The sequence below is a fragment of the Poecilia mexicana genome, unplaced genomic scaffold, assembly GCF_051168715.1.
Source record: "Poecilia mexicana isolate PSO_F unplaced genomic scaffold, ASM5116871v1 scaffold_20, whole genome shotgun sequence".
Lineage (NCBI taxonomy): Eukaryota > Metazoa > Chordata > Actinopteri > Cyprinodontiformes > Poeciliidae > Poecilia > Poecilia mexicana.
In genome coordinates this window covers 4,833,167-4,854,397 of record NW_028263389.1, presented here as the reverse complement: position 1 = coordinate 4,854,397, position 21,231 = coordinate 4,833,167, and the positions used below count along the sequence as shown (strand labels likewise).

At 40.0% G+C, this 21,231-nt stretch overlaps 1 protein-coding gene and 1 long non-coding RNA gene across 5 annotated transcripts; one reads left to right on the top strand and one right to left on the bottom strand.

Annotated features, from left to right (window-relative positions):
- Positions 1–1,361: 1,361 nt before the first annotated feature.
- LOC148153317 (uncharacterized) lies at positions 1,362–4,351 on the bottom strand. The gene is made up of 2 exons (XR_015761577.1): positions 4,047–4,351; positions 1,362–3,751 (listed from the first exon to the last, which is right to left on the bottom strand). It is a non-coding gene; the product is annotated as an uncharacterized LOC148153317 (long non-coding RNA).
- Positions 3,750–17,033, top strand: snx16 (sorting nexin 16). 4 transcript variants are annotated; one of them, XM_088001240.1, is made up of 10 exons: positions 3,750–4,110; positions 4,781–4,837; positions 5,236–5,762; positions 6,944–7,030; positions 8,090–8,238; positions 8,416–8,485; positions 9,965–10,101; positions 10,183–10,299; positions 11,406–11,448; positions 13,601–13,740. In XM_088001240.1, exons 3-9 carry the CDS (start codon positions 5,355–5,357, stop codon positions 11,422–11,424), a joined length of 987 nt encoding a protein of 328 aa, XP_087857366.1. In that variant the 5' UTR covers positions 3,750–4,110; positions 4,781–4,837; positions 5,236–5,354; the 3' UTR covers positions 11,425–11,448; positions 13,601–13,740. The 4 variants fall into 4 exon arrangements, with proteins under 4 accessions (XP_087857366.1, XP_087857365.1, XP_087857368.1 ...); XM_088001239.1 differs by lacking the exon at positions 11,406–11,448 and having other exon boundaries at positions 13,601–17,033; XM_088001242.1 differs by lacking the exon at positions 13,601–13,740 and having other exon boundaries at positions 11,406–12,970.
- Positions 17,034–21,231: the final 4,198 nt, after the last annotated feature.

Here is a 21,231-nt window from a genome sequence, read left to right as displayed (position 1 = left end):
CCCGGAGAAAAACTATCCATCCCATTTAAAGAGTGTACTGTAGAAAGAAACACAATGTTTAGTACAGGTAGGGATCCAAGTTATTAATTAATTAGTTAATCTAGAGTTGAAAATTATGGTTATGGCCAAACTGCAACAATAAAAGAAAGTCTAAGCAGACGTAGGGGTAGCAGCCTAAGTAAGGAGACCCAGATTTCCCTCTCCCTAGCCACTTGGTCCAGGAGTTCCCAGATCAGCTGAGAAGTATAGTCCCTCCATCGTGTCCTGGGTCTTCCCCTTGGCCTTCTCCCGGTGGGACTTCCCTGAAACACCTCACCAGGGAGGCGTCCAGGAGGCATCCCAACCAGATTTTCTGGCTCAAGAACAGGCCTGGAGTTACTGATCCACTTCGTACTCGGCTGCGAATCGCTCCAGTGAGAGCTGTAGATCACGACCTGATGAAGGCAGTAGGACCACATCTTCTGCAAAAAGCAGAGATGCGATCTTGAGGCCACCAAATCGGATCCCCTCAACACCTTGGCTGTGCCTAAAAATTCTGTCAATAAAAGTATTGACTAGAATTAGTGACATAGAGCAGCCTTGGCGGAGTCCAACTCTCATCGGAAACGAGCCCGAGTGACTGCTGGGAATGAGGACCAGACTCTGACACCGTTCCTAGAGGGAGCTTCTGTAGCTGAGGATCAGATCATCAAGGTCCCCTCCTTCTGCTGCCATCCCTTCGACACTGCAGCCCAACCCTCTCCTCTTCGGCTGTGCCCGGCTGGGCTCCATGGGTTAAAGTCCAGCCCCAAGGGCTCAGAAACACACCTCATGATATATTTTTGCCTTTAACCATTAAAGGGGGAAGTTTACCTTCCTCTTCTGTGGCACTCCTGCCAGGTTGCCCGCTATCTTTTCTCTGCTCAGTTTCCCTGAGAAAACGTTTCCTGACTGATGGTGAATGAGGCGGCCTTTCAGGTCTCCTTTTGCTCGGGGGTGTTGGCTTAAGCTGTTTTAACTTTCCTGGTGTTATGATTGTGTCTTCTTTAAAGTCTGGCAATAACTTGCCTTCACCCAGAGGCAGAACTCTTAGATTATTAATTGACTTTGTTTTGGGTAGCTGGAGGGTTGTTTCTTGGATGGATGGTAGAAGAGCATCTTGTTTATCATTGATTTGTTTATCATTGATTTGTTTATCATTGATTTGAACTTTGTTTTCATCTTTAGGAACTTCCAAAGCATTATCATCCTCTTCCTTAACCTCTTGGCTCTTTAAGGATTCTTTCAAAGTCTCGTAGGATTCTTTCAAAGTCTCGTGCTTCATCTTCTCACTGAAGTACTTTTTCTTTACCATAAACACTTGGTCGGTAAGTTCTTTAATGTTATTTTGATCCCTGTCCCTGTTTTTGATTAGTGTTTTTATGTGATAATTTAAAGCTTTATTTTCGTTCTTCAGCTCTTCCCAATCAGACGCTGTGGGCTCAAATCTCTTTTTCACAACCACAGCCTCTTTCTGTGGCTGTGGTTGTGAGGCTAAGAGCTTGGCGGTCTTAGCCTGCTGCTCCAAGAGTTTACTCACCTCACGTTCTTTTCTCATCAGACGTTGTACTAATTCCCTGTTTCGCATTTTTTCCTCAAGTATTACCCCTGAAGTTAAACTCAACCTTGCTAAAAACTCTTCCTTAGTTTTATCTATGGCTTGCTCCGTTGGAGTTTTTGAAAGTTTCTTCAGAAAAATTGTATTTTCCTTCACTGTCTCAGTCAACTCCTTTTCCAGAATTTTTGTCTTGTTCTCAAGAAGTCTGTACTTGTTTTTTTCTCTCATAATCTCATTATTCTTCAAGCTGATATCGTCGATCTTTCTGGACACTTCAAACTGAAGTTTCATCACTTCTTTTTCATACTTTTCAATCTTCGTATCGTATGCTGTGAATTGAGACATCACTTGCATTTTTTCTTCCTCCATCTTCTCAATCTGCACTTTTGAGTCCCTCGCTTGTTTTTTTAAAGAGGTTTGAAGCTCTTTGATTTTATTTCTGTAGCGTTTTACCTCAGACAGCAGCTGATTCCTGTGGGAACTCTGGCTCTCTACCTCTTGTTTTAACATTGGGATTCTCTGACTTTCCAGGTCTTTTCTTTGCTTGATTGACCAGTTTAACTCTATGGTGAGTTTATCAATTTTCTCTTTTAGAAGCTCAATTTCTTCTTGAGCTTTTTCCAAATTGTCCTGTAGTGCGTCCTCCCTACTGAGGGCTGCAGATCTTTCTCTAAACCGTTGTAACCAATCCAGAAGCACGATAACCAATTCATCTCTTGTCATTTGTTTAATTTGGTCCTTTGTTAACAAATCAGTTTGAACTGGCGCCATTTTGAGTGTCTGACTGATGTATCAGAAAAGCTACGAAAAAATACAATCCAATACAATCCAATATGGAAAAACTAACCTCCGTGCTGCTACTTGAGTTCTGAAATTTGTTTCAGATCCAGAACATTCAAGGTATCTGTCCCCTATGACATCATAACACTTTGACATCATCAGATTCCATCAGTGGAATAATGTAATGTATCCTATGTTGCTAGGCAACAGCAAAGCCAGCTCACTTTCCACCATATTCCTGGAAGGCTTACTGTGCAAATAATTATGGTCCTTACTTTCTCTCTCTCTCCCTCTCTCTCTCCCTCTCTCTCTCTCTCTCTCTCTCTCTCTCTCTCTCTCTCTCTCGGCGAAAGCGGACGCTTCTTTCCTCTGCTCCCTCCTCCCTGCCCATGCCTGCCTTCCTTGCTCTGTTTTTGTCGTGTCTTTTTCTCTATTTTTGGAGCCTTTCTTTGCACATCCTCCGAATCTGCAAATTATGGTTCTGGACAACCAATCTCTCAACGCAATTGAGAAAATTTATGATAAGAAGACTGGGCACAGGAGAGCCCTCTTATTCTGCGGGGACACACCCCGTGGGATTCACCCTGGATTTTTTCATGGTAACAGGATTTCTGCTGTTTAGAACTTGTGGATTCCTGGCTTATCGACAAATTTGTGACGGACTTGGCCGAACTAGCGAACACTTGGTGTGGACAGAGACGCAAATTGGATGTAAGACTTTCTGAGACTCGCAGCCCAGCTGAGGACTCTAAAACTCACTAACGGGATGAATTTGCTACTTTAATAACTTTTACAACTTCTATTCTGCACACATAATGCATACTTTTATATAAAAACATTTAAGCTTTTAATTATCCACTGTTTTAGCAGAATAATAATTTGTCTCTTATACAAAAACATTACTCTTTAACCTGTTGCACATTTGTTGCATTCATGAAAATATATTTTAACTGACCTGTGATGTAGACCAGATGAATCACACACGATGAGCTCAGCTTCCTTTAGCATCTAACGGGACGGTATATTCTTCTATGCCCCAACCTGCCCACATTCCCCCTAGCGGTCGTTTGTGGAATCGCACTGAATAACGTAGATAATACTGAAGAACTTATTACAATAAGAAATTAAGGACAAAGAAAAACAATGTTGGGGTGTTTATTTTTATACTTGGTGTTGTAATTACTTATAACAGCTTGGTTGCATTTTTGTTTGTTTTTTGTTTAGTTTTTGTTTGTTTGTTTGTTTGTTTGTTTGTTTTTTGCAAGCAAATATGTTTAACTTTCAGTGAGACTGTGACATTAGAGATATAGTTAGTTAACTTATCATGATCCACTTGACCCACAGCTTCAGACCCAGCAGCAGCAGCAGATTCTTCATCATGTCCAGGTGCTCACACTGAAGATGTGAAACAAAGTGAGTTAATTAATGAGGTTATGTGACTTTTGAAAGGCTAAAATATGGATCATTGTCTCATAGCAAACAGGAAGCTGCAACAGACGTAAAGTACTGTTTTCTGGTCAGAAATCACTTGTGTGTAACCCATGGTGTAACCTGTCCCGCTGTGGTAATACAGCGCCCCCAGGTGGTTGTTCTAAAACATAACACTCGGATCGGTTTGAGTTTAAACAAGCTAACAGAGGGTTGGACGGGATGCGCTGGATAAACTGGAATATGATAAACAGACATTTACCTTTAATCTTCTGATAAATAAAGCTGTAATTTAAAAGGAATTAAATTTCGCTCTGAAGCTGAAGGTGAGTCCCATTTACTACGTGTGTCAGCTGTTCTCCACTCCAGCTATCCTTTGTAGCTTGCTAGCTTAAGGTGAGCACGATGAATGATAGCTTATTTTTCCAGTCTTGTCAGAGAGATTGTAGGCACACCGAACACTGTTCAAAATGTTACCCGCTTAGTTTGCGGAGAACTGCATCAGAAAACTATATTTTACCGCTTTTATTAAGTCATATAAAAATGCTGCGTAATTCTGCGAAGCTATTTCGGCGAGTTGGCTGCTTAGTTCGTGTTGTAATATCAACATCCTAGTCAGCACATTAAGAGTATTCCCCATTGTGCAATATTTTTGTTGGTAGTTGTGCCTGCCTTGACACTCAGATGAACTCAGAATAACTTTAATATTCCGCTGGAGGTGACAGTGCTCATAAAATAACCTTCATTATGGAAAGACTGATTATTTAACTGTCAAATAGTAGGATTAGTAGGATCGATGTCACATTATTTATGCTATCATGAGTGTTTTTGCTGACGTGTTTTCCAGGTAAGGTTTGCAACTGTATACCATGAAAGTGTTTTTTTAGCTCTATTTACACCTTTTGTTTCAATGCTGAATGTGTTCACACGTCTACAAACATTTTAAATCCAGGTCAGTCATATAAGCAGGTCACATGTTATGCTTTTTATTTGCAGACTTCTCTATGGAAGTCCAAAAGTGCCCGGAATTCAACTAAAAATGTCATTATTTGAGTGAGTGATTTAAAAATTATGATAATAAAATTGGGTAATATAATTAAGTAAGTATATTATGACTTTATTATTGCAATGTTTTTTATATATTAATACAAAAATAAGTATGTATTATTTATTTTATTGTTTAGTTTTTTTTATGGTCATATTCTGCAAAAAAAGAGAGAGATTTTTCAAAAATTAAGCCTTCAAAAACTAGAAATTCAATTTGATAACCTTGGTTTATCGCCCAGCCCTGTAAAATTATAAAATTGTAAATGACATGTGGTACATAATAATTGATCTGATGTCCTTAATACCACAATTAGAACATAGATTTAACCACATTTCAAGCAATGTGACGTTTTCTCTGTTTATTTAATTAAAAACATGAAAATACTTTCATACTGCCTCTTCAGGGTGAATGTCATCCTGTCAAGCTGAACGCTGCTGTTAGACCCCGCCATCGTACTACTGAGGCTAACCAAGGTCTGCGTTGGTGTGAAACGCCTCAGTTTCTGGCGCCAGACTCAGGGAGATGGCTTCACCCTTCGTGCCTGTCCCCATCCCCATGAACAGAGCGCTGTCCGGCGGCAGGCTGAGGCGGCCGCAGCGCGCCGCATCTCTTGGAAGCGTCTCCAGTGGCTCCGAGTCGTCGTCTCCCATCACCAGGTCGGCGGGAGACGAGCGGGGTCGGACTGGCGGGGGGTCGGGATCGCAGCGGCAGTCGCGCTGCCCTGACAGGGCCAACCGCAGCCTGACGCCCCCGCCGCAGCAGAGCCCCCTGCCCCAGGCCAGGGTGAATGGGACGCTGGAGGCGTCCGTCCAGTACTCGACGTGCCCTCGCTCCATGTCTGACCCCTCCGGGAGCCAGCAGGCGGAGGAGAGGCCGATCACCCCGACCGTGCTGGGGTACGAGGTCATGGAGGAGAGAGCCAAGTTCACGGTAACAACATGATTGCCTAGCAACTGCTTTGATGGAGGTTTTTTTACTGATGATCAGTCTTACTGTACCAGGGGGTCCAAACACTCTTGACCAAAATCTACAGCTCAGAAATTCTTGCAGATCAAAAAACAAATTAATTTTTAAAAACTGAAGCCACAAAAACATAGTTGTTTTTTTATTTTTTACGAGGGATGCATCCAAATCCACTCATGTCCATTCCGATACTGATATCTGAGTTTTAGTATCAGCCAATACCGATCTGATACAGAAAATCAGTCCTGAATTGATTTAAAACGTTTCTTTTTTTAAACACAAACGTAAATGCAATGAATTGCACATTTATTTTATACAGCACACTGAAATACACCAATAGCTCTATAAGCTCAGTGAAACATATATAAACAACACAGCTTTAATTTGTTCAGTCGGTGCAGTTAGAAGTATCAGAGTCAATTTAAAATTAATAATAAAGGAACTGAAGCTGACAAAAATAAACTGAAACAAATGTTCTTTCGATTGGTTCAGAAAGTCCAATTAGGAATCTTTAATATAATGTAAAACAAACACACACAAAAATCAGTCCAGCGGCTGGAAATGGCTTCGAACAGCCTTGGCCTACAGAAACAACTGTGAAAATACAAATTCTCTTACGCTCCAAATAAGCAGAACTTTTTAAATGTTGTGTTGAGAGTAAGAATTGTGTCATGAATTGACCGCAGTGCTAAAATTTAGGGGTGCACCAATTTATCAATCAGCCGATTTATAGGTGCCGATTTCCTTAATTTTGGGTGATTGGTCGATTTTTACACGTGAAGCCGATCTTATCCACCGATGTTATCAACCTCGGCAAATCAACCACTAAAGATCAACCACTGTGCTTTTCATTTCTCCCATGAGAGAGGTTTTACTGACAAACCTCCCGACCAGGTCATGTCTGCACATTTACAGTTAACAATAGTCACCTCGTTGTTGCCAAATCAGCAGCTTTCTTGATATAGAGGAAACATTTCAGACAAAAAAAATGGTATCGGCCAAAATCAGAATCGGTAAGTTAGGCTTTTTAAAAGATCGGTAATCGGCGGTCAGCCAGAAAACTGCAATCGGTGCGCCCCTACTAAAATGATTTCATTTTATTTCACACGTCGCTACATGCTTACAGCTTTAAGTTTCATTTTCTGCAGGTTTACAAGCTCCTGGTGAGGAAGAGTCAAGACGAGAACTGGGTCGTGTTTAGAAGATACACCGACTTCTCCAGACTCAACGACAAGGTGCTTTTGATTATTTATTGTTATTTATTTTCGTAGTGAAATTTTTTTTCTGCGTTTCCATGCAGCCGTCCCAGATGTTAAGGATGTTTTCCGCTCCAATCTTTATCTCATGCTGGTGTTTGCAAACACTCTGTTATCAGGCTGCTTTCTCTCTTGAGCGCGCGGTGAAAACGGTCAGAGCTGCACAAAGAATCTTTCTGTTCCCACACAGCCAAGCAGACCCGAGCCCACAAGGTGGACGGCGCTCTCACGCCTCGGGGAAGGAATGTTTAATACACATTACATAGACAGGAAATCTTGAGGCGTTTGGCGGCCATCCGTGCTGGTCTGCACATTCTTTCAGATTAAAGATAATAGAATAGTCTTCTCTGCTGTTTTTTTTAAAAATCTTTTTCATGAGACGCCTCCAAAAATCCTGCAGTATTTCTAGCTTCCGAAGTGTCACTGTTCGCGCCGATCATTTCTGAGTATTTTTGTAATAGTGTCACATCGTACTTTGTTTTTCACTGTTTTATTATATGCAGAGTTTGATTACGTTGTGTGAGCCGTTTAGCCTGCGACGTTGTTTTCTGGATGCTAATATTTATCAACCTTTGGATTCTTGAGGTAAAATGAGAAACTCGTGTATTTAGTTGTTGAGGTTTGTAGGTTTTCTGTGAAATAGCCCATCAGAGCAGCCAAATGGAATGTGTTAATGTGTAAAATGACTCAGTTCATCCCACTGCATAAGGTTTACATTTAGTAAATGGTCACTAGCTAACGCAACTTTCCATGTCAAAGGAGGAAGTTGAGTAATTTCCTAGTTTGTCTTCCTTTGGAAAACTTGATCTCCCAGTGAGGCTGAGGGTAACAGTAGAGACCATGTTGGACTTGTTTTCAACTACAATGGCTGTTTCTGAATGGAGGGTGGATCCTGCTTGTTGAAACTAATACCAAAAAATAAAGGAAAGAAAGAGTATCACATTTACTGACTGGCATATGGGTAATTTTTCCTGTACAGTTGTTGGTTTATGTAAGTTTTATGCTATTTTTGTTCTCTGTGTGTTTTTTTTCCTCCAGCTAAAGGAAATGTTCCCCGGCTTCAGACTCTCGCTGCCTCCTAAGAGGTGGTTTAAAGACAACTACGACAGCGACTTCCTGGAGGACCGGCAGCTGGGGCTACAGGCTTTTTTGCAGAACTTAGTTGCACACAAAGACATCGGCAACTGGTACTTCGAAAAACTGTATTAGTGGACGCTGCTGGTTCAGCTTTTTGTCCGTGTATTTCAACTTAACTGGAAGTCAGCATCGATATCTGATATAAACAGCCTGGAATGTAATTTTATCTCTGATGTGTTAAAAAAAATCAAGCGTGGTTCTGTTTTTGTGCTTTCTTTCTTTGACAGCCTTCCAGTGAGGGAGTTTTTGTGCCTCGATGATCCTCCTGGGCCTTTTGACAGCCTTGAGGAGAGCAGGGTAAGCACACACAGAGCTAGTTATTCCTCTTTTCAATCAGTTGAGTAAAAGTCAGTAGAAGCTTTGTAATATGCCTGATTGTTGATCCAGTAATAACCAACGATTTGATGAGAACTCTCTATACCAACAGATGACAAGCAGGAATCTATTTTTAGAGATGCACTGATCCGATATGAATATCTGTATTGGTCCCGATATTGAAAAATAAAATTCTAGATTTGGTATCTGTGATGATGTGCCTGATCCATTAGAATGGATCTATTCAGTCTAATTCTAAAATAAATGTTTTGTGTCAATTCAGCACTGATTTTCTGTATCAGATCGGTTTCAGATACTATCTAACCTCATATATCGGTATCAAAGTGGGGAAAAAAAGAGTGTATCGTGCACCTCTAGCTATTTTGTTGAAGCAAACAGGTAGGGGTTTTCTGGTATAACTGATATGATACCGATATCGCAGCTTTGAGTATTGGCTGATACCGATATCGACTTGATACAATATCAGCACAAATCAGGTATACTTTCATTACTTATTTTGTTGTGCGGAATATTAGAAAGAGCTTTATCAAGAGATAATACTCCGATACTCACATTTTGGCTGATATCAGACCGATTTTCTGACATCGGTATCGGATTAGAACAGGACTGGAATAGTCCTACTGATGTTTCTGAAGTTATAGTCCTCATATATTTAGACCTTACCGCATTTTTGAGCTGCTTTAGTCATATTTGCTGGGATTATTTTGAACAGCCCCCCCATGTTATGTAACAGAGTGGGTTGGAAAAGGAGCACAAGGCATAAAATGGCAGATTTGTGTTTTTGGAGAACTCGGTGTGAGAGCAGTTCTGTTGCTTTAAGGAGCGGTCCAGCCAGGTCTCATTTCCTGACACCTGGCTGGCAAGGAAAACCCGAACCAGCACCATTCTGCTTCTGCAGAGAGAGAAGTCGTTCATGTTCCTGAAACGCTTTTTTAAATTTATGCTGCTCAAACATTGTGTTCATCTGGGACCAGCAGTGGGTCTGAGGAACTGGATGTCACTGATCCTCTGAGTACAGAACTGATAGGATCTGAAAAGATTCATTCATTAAAGTCAGATGGAAACTGAGCATCCTTCTCATTTTTAGCACATTTATTTTCCTTTGCAATGATTGGTTGTAACCACAAGAGTGGAGATAAGGAAGAGACTAGACGTTAGCTTCTGCAGTAGTGCTGAATTAGTCCCCACCAGAGTGTATTAATGCATATTAAGGGATATTTGGTGTTTAAATTATTGAAAAAAGCAGCGTTGGTCTCAGGTATTTGTGTATTTTAGCAGTTTGTGAAACGAACGAGAAATAATACGCTATTTCCCAAAGAAGAAGAAAAAAATAAAAAGAGAATGTTTGTTGTGCATTTGTATTAAGCCCCTAGTTTTTATTTACTAAAGCAAACTTTGCATCAGTCTGTCATAGATTAAAGCTTTTTCCTCTCCCTTCAGGCGTTCTGTGAGACGCTGGAGGAAAGCAACTACCGCCTGCAGAAGGAGCTGCTGGAGAAGCAGAAAGAGATCGACTCTCTGAAGAGGAAACTGGAGGAAAAGGAGCAGACCATCCTGATGCTGGAGAAGCACGCCAAGTCAGTAGACCAAACGTCGCCTTACTGATGTTTAGTGGGTTTTTATCAACCCTGTTACTCATGGATGTGTGATTGTTGCAGTGGAGGAAGCCCGGGGTCTCCCTGCGCTCTGTCGGCTCAGGGAAGCGAGAGCAGTGCAGACGCCGACGTGGAGTCGTCTGCAGCAGAGGCTGATCAGGACACGCCCGACGACACGGGGTAAACCACACACCCAGACAGCAAATATTATAAAGATACATGAGTGGATACTCCACCAGGTGTTAAATTACTTCACTTCTCTGCTAAACGTTCAACTTTATTCAGTGCAGAACAAATGATCCGAAATGTTGCGCCATATTTGTGAATTGAACCTTCACGTTGGATTCTTGCCTTGCATTCTGGTCACTTTTTATTCCTTTGACAATTTGCCACCTCGTAGGGGGAGAACATGAATCAGAGAAGCAGCCAAGAAAGAGGCCCTAATTTCAGAAGAGTAGCTATTGATTGCAGACGAGACTGATTAGAGTCGAGTTCTTAAAAGCATTCCTCGCTACAGCAAAAGCATAAATACTGCAGTGATCCAATCTGACGGGAAGGAAAATGGTGGTTTTATGATGTCCATAAAAGTTACTGAACATAATTCTGATTAAGTTTTTACCAGTGTTATTTACAATGAAGGGACGAGTACATTTAAAGAGAGCTTTTGAAGGACGGCCAGAAATAAAGTGCATAGAATCACGTTTTTTTCACATTCAGCAGGAAAATAAAGACATTCAGAAACAATACTGATGATCTTTTCAGCTGGTTCACAGTGAAAAACACAAAATATTCTTAAAAATGTAAAGACTCAGATTTTAATCCTGGTTGTTCACAATAGATTATATAGACTCAAAAAAAGGCTATTTGCTGAAAGAGCAACGTACCAAGCCAAAACTATGCAAAAAATATATATACATTTTGCTTTTAAGATAAAAAATCTTCTTTGGTTTGTAAATATTTTCTACCCAAAACTAATTAATTACTAAAAGAATCATTAGTCCCAGCCATAAACAGAGCAAAGATGGAAGCATTTGGCCACACGCACCTCCACAGCTGGAACCTACAGGGAGTTTCACCTCCTTTCTGCCTCCATTCAGTCTAATTTGGGGAAATGTATCTGAAATACGTGAGAAATCTGGGCTCCAGTCTGAGCTTGTTCGTCAAGAGCGAACATGATTTCAAAACCAGACGCCCCACGATTAGAAGAGTAATCAGTAATTATTATTACCGTTATAATTATTTTCTAGTCTTTACAGTGTTCCTGTTTGTGATGGTTTCTTTCACAGCAGGGCAGCTCCGGTCTGAAAGCACAGCGTCTTTACTCGTCAGGTATTCTGAAAGCGAACTCGACGGGCTGAACTGCAGCATTCTTACTAGTAACACGCATCCCATCACCCGTGCTATAAAGGTGTTCTGTTACGTGTTGTCAGGGTGTTCAAAGCTGCTTTTTTTCCTCCCCACATCTGTCTCTACAAGTCTTGCATGCTAAATGTGCCGCTAACTTTGGCGTCTCTCCTGTCTGATGCCTGAAATCGGTCTGTCGGTGTTGCTGTGGAAAAGGATTTTCTTGTGTTTTTTTCTTGTTTTCTCACAGTAGAATGACTTGAAACAATTAAGTGTGACAAAAAGGCAAAAAAAAAAAAAGAAATCTGTAAGCAGGGGGAAGTATTTCTTCACAGCACCTGTGAAGAAATACTTCACAGGTGCCGTGAAGTAACATGTGCACTGCACATGTTACTTATTTAGATTCTGATGTTAGAGCTGGGATGAGTTTCTTTTCACCGTAGCAAGTTCAGGTGTCTTCCCCCTCACATGGTTACTTTCTTTCAGTGTGTGGACATGATGACACATTTCAAAGCCCAGTGTTTCACCTCCTGAGGCTCAGCAGCTGATGTTTCGAGTAAAAACATCGCTGCTGGCCACAGAAATGCACTGGATAGTGGTGTCACAATACCTGGCTGATAGCAAGGCTTTCATGTTGAGGAAACCTAAGAAGACTCGACCCCCCAGCTGTGGTGTGGATTTATTGTGCAGCCATGTTTTGTGCCTTTCCAACCTTTTTGGACATATTTGGACCTTTTCCACCAACGGCTACTCAGCGCAGCTCGACTCTGTCACAAGGGTTTTCCACTAGTAAGCATTCAGTCGGGCTAAAATCTTGCTAACTGGGCATGTGCGGATGTGACCAGATGGGCGGGTCCATCAGTCAGCCCTCTCATGGCAGAGAAAACGGGGATAGTGGCTGATTTTCAGACTTTTGCAAATGTAGATAATATTGGTTTCACATGCAAGTATCAGCCAATCGCTGAAAATTCAGCAAATCGGGGCTGATTTGCCGGTGCACCGCTAAAAACCACCAGACACTGTGTAGAGTTGTGCTGAGACGAGCCGCGCTGCTAGCTGCTAGCTGCTAGCTGGAAAAGGACCGTCATGTTGTACAACTAACACGTTCGCTGACTGCTTCTCACACAGTGGTGTGTGTGTTCACTGTGTGCGTCTCTTTCAGTGGCTGTCTCATAACTCAGGCTGTTCTGCAGGTCCTTGCAAAAGTATTTGCTCCCCTTGAACTTTTCCTCATTTTGTCACATTCCAACAGACTTCAGTGAATTTATGCTAGACATAATTAAAGATATATGGTTTATCTGCCAAAGTGCAGATGTCATTTGAGTTCCCGTTAATGTTGAATATAATTTCATTCACAAAGTTGATATTTTAGTGAACAATGTGACCAAACGGCATCATGAAGACCAAGGAACACAAGCAGACACGTCAGGAAGAAAGGTGCATAGACGTTTAAACCAGGCATAGGTATAAATAGATGCCCTAAACTTTGAATATCTGAAAAGGAAAATGTTTTCACAACTGTAAACCCACCAAGGCAAAAAGAGCGTCAGAAATCCAGTCGTCAGGTGAGAGAGTCTGTTGACAGGAAATCACTTCAACGTTCAAAATGTTGTATGTGGCAAAAATTAACAGCACTCTTCATTCTGAAGGGAGGCTTCCCGCTGTAAAGTACAGTGTTGAGTGAAGCATGTTTATGGTTTAGAGCGGCCCTGTCAAAGTCCAGAGCTACATCCGGACGAGAATGGAAAGATTTGAAAAATTTATGTTCACAATTTGGATCTTACTGAGAAAAGGCAAAAACATTCAGTCTGCCTAAGGTCAAAAATGTAAGGTGAACAAGCTTGCACTGATACGATTGGTTGAATCTAAATTTCATCACACTTTTCAGATTTTTACTGTGAAAAGATTGAAGTCATCTATAATTTTATTTCCACGTCACAATTGAGTAAGTCCTTTATACATAAAATCCCAATAAATGACATTAAAGTTTGTGATTATGCCATGACAACATGTGGAAAAGTCAAAGTTTTATGAATACATCTGCAAAGCACCACCTCTTTCTCCATGTTTTGCTCTATAACAATATCAGTCTGCAGTTGCAGTAAGAAGTGAAGTAACGTGTGTTTTGTCTCGGCAGTGGCAGGTGTCAGCTCCAGCCGGTGCGGTCCGCCGCCTGTTGGTGCGGCCCGGCGCTCAGCACCTCCCCTCCGGTCATCCAGGTCACTCAGCTGTTCCACAAGACCACTTGAAGCCCAACTCCAAGCCTTTTCTTTTTTCTTTCCGCCCGTTCCCCTCCAACGTCCAATTGGCTTTGACTTTCATGTGACTTCACCTTCCTCCATGTTTCAGGCTGGACCTGCTGTTTGACCTCACAGGGGGCAGAGCTCGACCCGATGCACGGAGAGGAAATGGTTTCACACTGACGCCCCTTGTGGGTTATTTAACCCGGCACCCGAAACACTTTATAAAACCCGACAACCTCAAGACGAAAAGCCGATCCGGGTCGCTCTCTAACCTCCTCCTGCTTCTGCCAGGTTGAGTGTTTGTTATAATTTTGCCTGCGGAAAGTGTGGCTCCGACGAAACCTGAAGGCTTGACGACTTTCAGAACCGACAATCGACAACAAAAGCAAACACTGACATCCCTGGACGTTTGTTGCCTTTTTGAGAAGACGGCTTCTCCAAACTGAGAAACAGCACCCCCTTGTGGCTTTCTGGGCAGATGTACCCAGGTGGGTTCTGTCACGGTCGATATCCAGGTACTTTGTGCTCCCACTGACTGTTATCGGTGTAAACAAGCCCTCGGTTTGCATCGTGAAGCCAACATTCCCTCTTGTTTTAAGTGCCAAGTGTGGTTTGGAAGCGTCAACGAATCAAGATGGAGACATGAAATGCAATACCGTACACCAATCATTTCATAACTAAATAGAAGAAAGAAAAAAAAAACTCACATCTGATTCCTGTCGTGTTAGTAGCTACAGTCATTGTTTAATAATGTAAGGTACACTACAAAAAAAAAAACGAGTTTTTTTGGTGTAGTTTCTATTGCAAATATATTACTTTTGTCTTATTTCAAGTATACTGACTTTCAAGTAACATATCAGCAAATAAAGTCAGAATTTCCTTTTATAAAAGTGGAAGAAGTACTAGTTCCAACTATAATTAGTACTTTTTCACCAATATTAGGAAATTATTGGCTTTAAACAAGCTCCTATATTTTGCTGAAAAGTTACTTTTGTCTTATTTCAAGTAATAAGATATTTACACTAGAAACTAGACCAAAAACATTTGGTAAGATTTAGTTGTGTTTTTTGCAGTGTAACACTAAAAGACCATTTCAGACAGTTTACTTCCATACAGCTACATGTTAACATGCAGCTTTGTGTTTGAGCTCTGGAATATTTTACATCAACACTTGCACTTTAAGATTCTGAACTCTGGATTATTGCAATTTCTGTAAAAATAATTTGCTATTTACACTCGATGTATTTAATTTACTCAACACTAAGTGAGATTTTTTTTTTTTTTACACTTTTACTTCCCAACTGTCACAGTTGGCATCGGGGTGTTCAGGTGACTTGATCGGCCAAGTGACCGTGAGTTAAAACTACAAGAGAAAGATTGTAGTGAACTAAGACTTAGCGAAGAGCAGCCCGTCTTTTACATCGCGAATGGTGCTAATTAACTTCTCCGAAAACGACACCCAGACTGTTCCTGGCGAACACGTCACAGACACACACAAGCCATACTTTTTTTTTGTTTGTTTTTTTTTTTTTTCAATCTAAGCAACTCTGGAGAGGCAGACGCATATGTGGCTTTTGCTCTTTAATCGTCGTTTAACGAGGGGGGGGGGCTGCAGCTGATGGCCTCTCACGCTCGGCCTGGTCTTGCACTTTATGGATGAATGGCGAAGCTTAACGACTGCTCGGATGTTGTTTTTACTCTTTCTACGAAGGCCACATGCCTTTTTGATCACTACAAGCCGTCTTAATTTCCGACGGGGTCTAAAACGTTAATATTTTGTTTATGATCTGTGGCGCTCTGGATATTTGCCTCTTGCATCATTAAGTGCCTTGAGGGGTTGTGTTGTTGTTTCTCTTTGTTTTCTTAGCTTTTCTTCTGACGAGTTGGGATTGCTTTATAGATTTATGCAGGACATGAAACATATCCTCTCTCTCTCCCTGTGATGGAAAGGTTTTAAATAACACTCTTGTGTGTATATATATATATATAATGTTGTTTTGAATAGATATGTTTTTCTAATATTACACAAATTGAATCTTAGCTTATTTACACCTGTAGTTTCACTTTAAAAATATATAAACATATATGCGAACAAGATCCAAAATATGAAAAGGATACTGTAGACACTGTAACACACGCTGCTTATCATGTAAAACATTATATTCACGATTAAAGAGGGAGTAACGTATTGAACACACCTACCTTTGTTTTCTGTTTCCTTATGTTTAAATTCGGTGTTACCATGGCAATAAATGTCACCAGGTTTCTGTGAAATAAAATTTTGGATCTATCTGCTGTGAAGATGTTGTGACTTTTTAAGGGGATGGGGAAAAAGGCGCTTTCTAAAAGTTGTAATTATTTAATGTGGAAAAATAGCCTGTCGTTACTCATAATGATCATTTTTCAGCTCTTAATTTCCCAAAGTGCTGTTTTGTTGCTGAGCGCCGTTCACTAGATTAGCGGTTTTCGCTCATATGGGACCCATTTCAGACATTTGGCATGACAGAGTCAGCTTAAGTCAGACGTTTTGTTCAAGACGCAGTTTATCAAAACGATGTTTTTGTGCTGCCTCTTTTATTGTCCCTCTGAAATGCGAATGGGGTCGGGCTGGTTCACGGTGTCCTGGTTTCAGTTTGTTTGCCTAACAGTGTCATGGGTCAAAGAACATTTAGAACATTTACAGATTTTTCTTCTTGAAAGCACGACTGCACTTTTCATTTCATTTTTATTTCACTCGCTCAATAATGCATATCAATAGTTCATGTAACAACGAAATCATGAGTGAAAGTTAGTCAGCTCAGTCTATTACAGACGTATTTCAAATACACAACAAAACATCAGCTTATTCAATATTGCTTCATTACAATTATTTCCGCATTTCTTTTAAATGCAGAAAGAGATTTAGATTGTTTTATCTCATGTCAAGCTTGTTCCTTAAATTGACACCTTTAATAGGAATGCATCTTTCTATCGACGCCGTTCTGAATCTAAATCTTTTGGAAATCTGTTCCTTCTAAGTTGTACTTGCATTCTCTTTACAAATCTGTTTTCAGTATTGCTTGGTAAATTTTACGCGCTTTGTGCATAAATTTTAAAATACCAGACTATCAATTTATGAAGTTTCATGTACCCACTTACTGATGACTAACAGGACACTTTGTTGGATTTTTTTCTTTACATTTAGATAAGATTTTCATGACAGATTTTCATCAATGAGAACATAAAAAACCAAAGAATGTAACTTCTTTTGTGATTTTTTTTCTTTTTGGTATCTTGGCTCCTTCAACATGTAATTGTGCATCAGTAAAATTCACCTTTTAAACCTTTCCTCTTTTTGTCTTGTTACAACCACAGACTTTAATTTTCTGTATTAGAATTTTAAACAAAAGACCAAAAGAGAATCGCTTATAAAAAGGGGAGTGATGCTTTGGTTATCGGTTGTGAAAATACCACATAGCACAACATAACTACATAAAAAGTGTCAAATCCACTAAAACTTGCCCTTTGACACAACAAAAGCAACTTAGGTCAAAATTGTCTCTTAAATTTCAGACGACCAGATGTCCGAACACACGTTTTGTAAGCTTTCGTCCAGATGAAAAGTTCTCCATCAGTTCCTGTCTATGTTATCCATTACATCGTGTCTTCAGGCGTGTCAAGAAGCGGTGGAAGGGCTTTAGGTAAACTGATCAGTACGTGTAGATACGATTAGGGAAATCACATCAGGTCTACATTCTTGCGAACCTTAATTATAACTCCATGCTCTCCTCAATACTTTTCTCAGGATCATCAATTACAAAACCCAATGTGGCAAATTGGATAATTTGACCGACTTTTGGAGAAGTTATCTATAGACCTTTGCTGAGTTTTGCTTTCTGCTCCTGATCCAAAGTTTGCGCCACAGTTAGAGGAAGCTACCTCTCCTGACTTGCCTGTTGCTACTTATAAAGCAGTTAAAATCACTTGACAGCGGGTTCCTAAATAGAAACTTCACTCAGAGTCCAAATTGTGCAACGCTTAGTAGAGGTGAACCGAAAGTAGAAAATCAGACTAATTGAAAATGGATTACTGCGTGTAATGAACGGTCATAAGGATGCAGTTATGTTCCACTTCTTTTTGCGTCCAAAAGATGTTGTAATCGCCGCCTGTTGTGCTGAGAGAAATTGAGAGAAATTCAGAATCATTTATGTGAATTAAGGCGGTTTTATAAGCTCATGCTGTCGTTAAATTCACCGTTTACTTTCCCCGAAGGTTTTACACCTATAAATAACTTGGTGAAAAGTCTTATTACCGTTCTCTCACTGATCCCTTTTGAGGAACAGTTCTTTGAGTGTGTGCTGATTTCAGGTCTGAAGAATTTCCCACAGGAACATGACTGGATCACTCAAACCTGGAAAAAGTCCTTTAATCTGAAGTCAATCATGAAACTTCTTTGCTCTTAATGCTCACCAAACAGATTTTCATGCTGTTTCCTGTATCACTGATATACTTTCCTCTGCCCTCATCACACACTTTACATCTAAGAAACAGAACAATGCAGACTCTGCTGCATTGCTCCAAACCCCATTAGTTATTGTTGCTTTATCCTTTGCCACTTTTGGAGAACACATTATAAGCAAGAAACACATTAATAACAATGAATCAAGGGAAAGCTATTTAATGTTAGTTAAAAAAAATGGTATCTGGTTCATGAGTCATATCTTTTTCTGCTCTTTCTTACCAAAGACCATTGGCGGCTAAACATTTTACGTGTACTTGGGTTTACTTTTCTTGCATCTCTCTTTAACAAATAGCATTGAACTAAATGAAACCTTTTATGAGCAGCTATAAACTAAGCACTTTAACTTTTTGGTGTGTTTAGAGTTTTAGGTTTATTTATCGTCTCTCCTTTTTAGATCACTGTTTATCTTTTCTTGGGTTCAGTTTACTTCCTGTTTTTGTGTGTGTGTGTGTGTGTGTGCTTTTTTTTTTTGTTCCTGTTGGTCTTCTTGATTGGATTATGCTGTGTTTACTTATTAGTTTTTCTTCTCATTTCCCTCTAATTACCTGTTTTTCCCATCAAGTACGCCTTGTTACTGATTCACCATCTGCTCCTGGTTCAGTAATCACCACCTCTGGTTAAATAATTCACATTTTAATCAGCCGTTTGTCAGATCTGCATGTTATTTTGTCTTGATGTCCCTGAGTTCTTGAGGGTGCGTCCCAAAGCTGCTCCTTTTTATTTTGTTAAACTAAACCATTAAATATAATTCTGCTTACCTCCTGCACGTGGTTTGGTCCTCCGTTTCCACCACTTATGACAAACAATTTTCTTAAGCCCAAACCTATTTCAACCACTGGCATTTTATTTTCATTCAGCCATAATCCTTCTGGACCTGCTTCTTGCGTGTTTGCACCCTGTTTTGATGAGTCATCTTTGGTAATGAGCTCCCAGGTTTTTGAGGTTGGAAGGCCTTCTTGCCGTCATGTTAATCTTTAAGTCTTTCCTCATCAGATTCAAGCAAGGACTCCGTCTGTTGAAAAATGTAAAGTCAGATTAAACATGCTGGTAAGCTAAAAACATTACTTTAAACCTTAAATTGCAAGAGGACTCAATATTTTGGGACTTAATTGTAGAGTGTTTGATCAACCGTACAAGCTTGAGAGCTAGCAAGGCGCTAGTTAGCTTAAAATGTTTTGTAGTAGAAAAGTTTTCATATGTACTTTAATCTTTGGCATGTACATAAAAGCAAAATAAACTGGGCCAATGTGTGATTTAAAAGGTTATCTGCAGGTCAGATTACAAGAAACCAGCTCTAGCATATTGGCTTGTGAGGTGAGGAGATCTTCGTTCTTTCTTTAAGACTTCCGACAGAGCTAATGACATCAGGAGACACTAAATGTATTTAACTCACTCTGCACCAGATGATTAGAAAAGTAATGGATTATTAAGCAAATGCATTGTTTTTAACCCACAAATGAGTTACTGTTCTGACAAATATCAAGTACTCCTTTTACACTAGAAAACATTGATTTTTATCAGCGATTGGAACCTTCCTTCCTTTATTATCTTGTTTTAATTGATTTTCCCATATTTGGCCGTCACCTGGTAGCAGTTAATGCATGATGGGGACATTTTAGATAATGTCATGCTTTTTTATGCAATCCTATTAGGCCATATTATATAGCCATAATATGTATGCTTAGACAATGTCTTGCAAAACTATTCAAAACCCTTAGTTGCATCAAACAAAGTCATAAAAGGAAATAACATAAATGCGTAGCACTGAACATTAAAAAATACACAATAATCATAAAACGGGACAGTAATTATAGTAATTATTAAAAGCTGTTTTATGGTATGTATGCAGGATGTACAGCTAAATTAAAGCTAACTTAAATTTTGGTCCTCATGAATGGTGCAACATCAACAGTTCTTAAAACACCTAGCACTTCCATAGAAGTTTTAAACACATTTAGTTTGGTCTTAAATCTACAGGTTTTTTTTTTTTTAGTTTTTTTTTTTGTTAGCAAGTTTACTGACAGTTTGTGTTTATTTCAGAATTTCTGGCTTTTGATTCTGCATTCACAGCAGGATTTCTTTATGTTTCAGTCAATTATAAAACTTCAGGACAGCTTTATCAATACCGTAACATCAAGTTCAGACCTACAGGAATGACAAAGACAAAAGAAATTGACTTAATAACTGACCTAAACAAGGATATTTTACTCAAACACATTTAGAATTAACTCGGACCACTTCTGTGTTATTTTGGTCAGCTAGCTTTACTTCCTCTTACACAAGCTAGTAGTGAGTAAAATACATAAAGCGTTCGATTTCAGTCTCGGCACACAAACCACATTTACCCAGTTTTCACAAGCAGATTCATTCAGCAAGAAAGACCAAACGGAAAACTCCCAACAGGGCCGTTTTCCGGGACCCAGTATTAATCTAAGAGTGTTCACTGGTTCTTGTTCGGGTGCCAGGCCTCCTGCTGGCCTTTGCAGCAGAAAGTAGCAGTAAAATGTCCGTGGAAGGACAGATTGATGGCTCGTGAATCACATCCATGTGGTTTGAACTTGCTGGTGTCGGGTACGTGGCCCAGAAGCACACAAGTAGCTATGTTTTGATAAACTACAGACCAGAAATTTCAACTCCACACCGCATGGAGCCGCACAAGCAGGCAGAGGAAAAGATGCGATTGAGGAAGGAACCGACTTGGATTTACTGTTCTAAGCGGCTTGGACGGGTTTTCGCTCTAAAAACAGGATAAAAGCTGGAAAGAATGATTTAAGTTTCTCTTAAAATGCGCTGATATTTGGGGTATTTTTTTATTGCTTTGCTTTCACACCAAACAGATACTTTGCCCAGGTGAGATTTAAGTTCTGTGTTTTTGGATTCAGTACTGTGATGTATTTGATTCGTAAAACCAGATGGATCGTCTGCTAAGATGTTTTTGAGGTGGGAGTTGTTTTGACTAGCCTCAAGGTCCAACTCTGCAATTTTACAAATTTTATATATATATATATATATATATATATAGAT

Coding starts and splice junctions, on each gene's coding strand:
- snx16 (XM_014981435.2), top strand. CDS start 5,355: ATGGCTTCACCCTTCGTGCCTGTCCCCATCCCCATGAACAGAGCGCTG. Junction 8,239..8,415: donor CACAAAGACATCGGCAACTG/GTACTTCGAAAA, acceptor TTTCTTTGACAG/CCTTCCAGTGAGGGAGTTTT. Junction 10,300..13,600: donor GACACGCCCGACGACACGGG/GTAAACCACACA, acceptor TTGTCTCGGCAG/TGGCAGGTGTCAGCTCCAGC.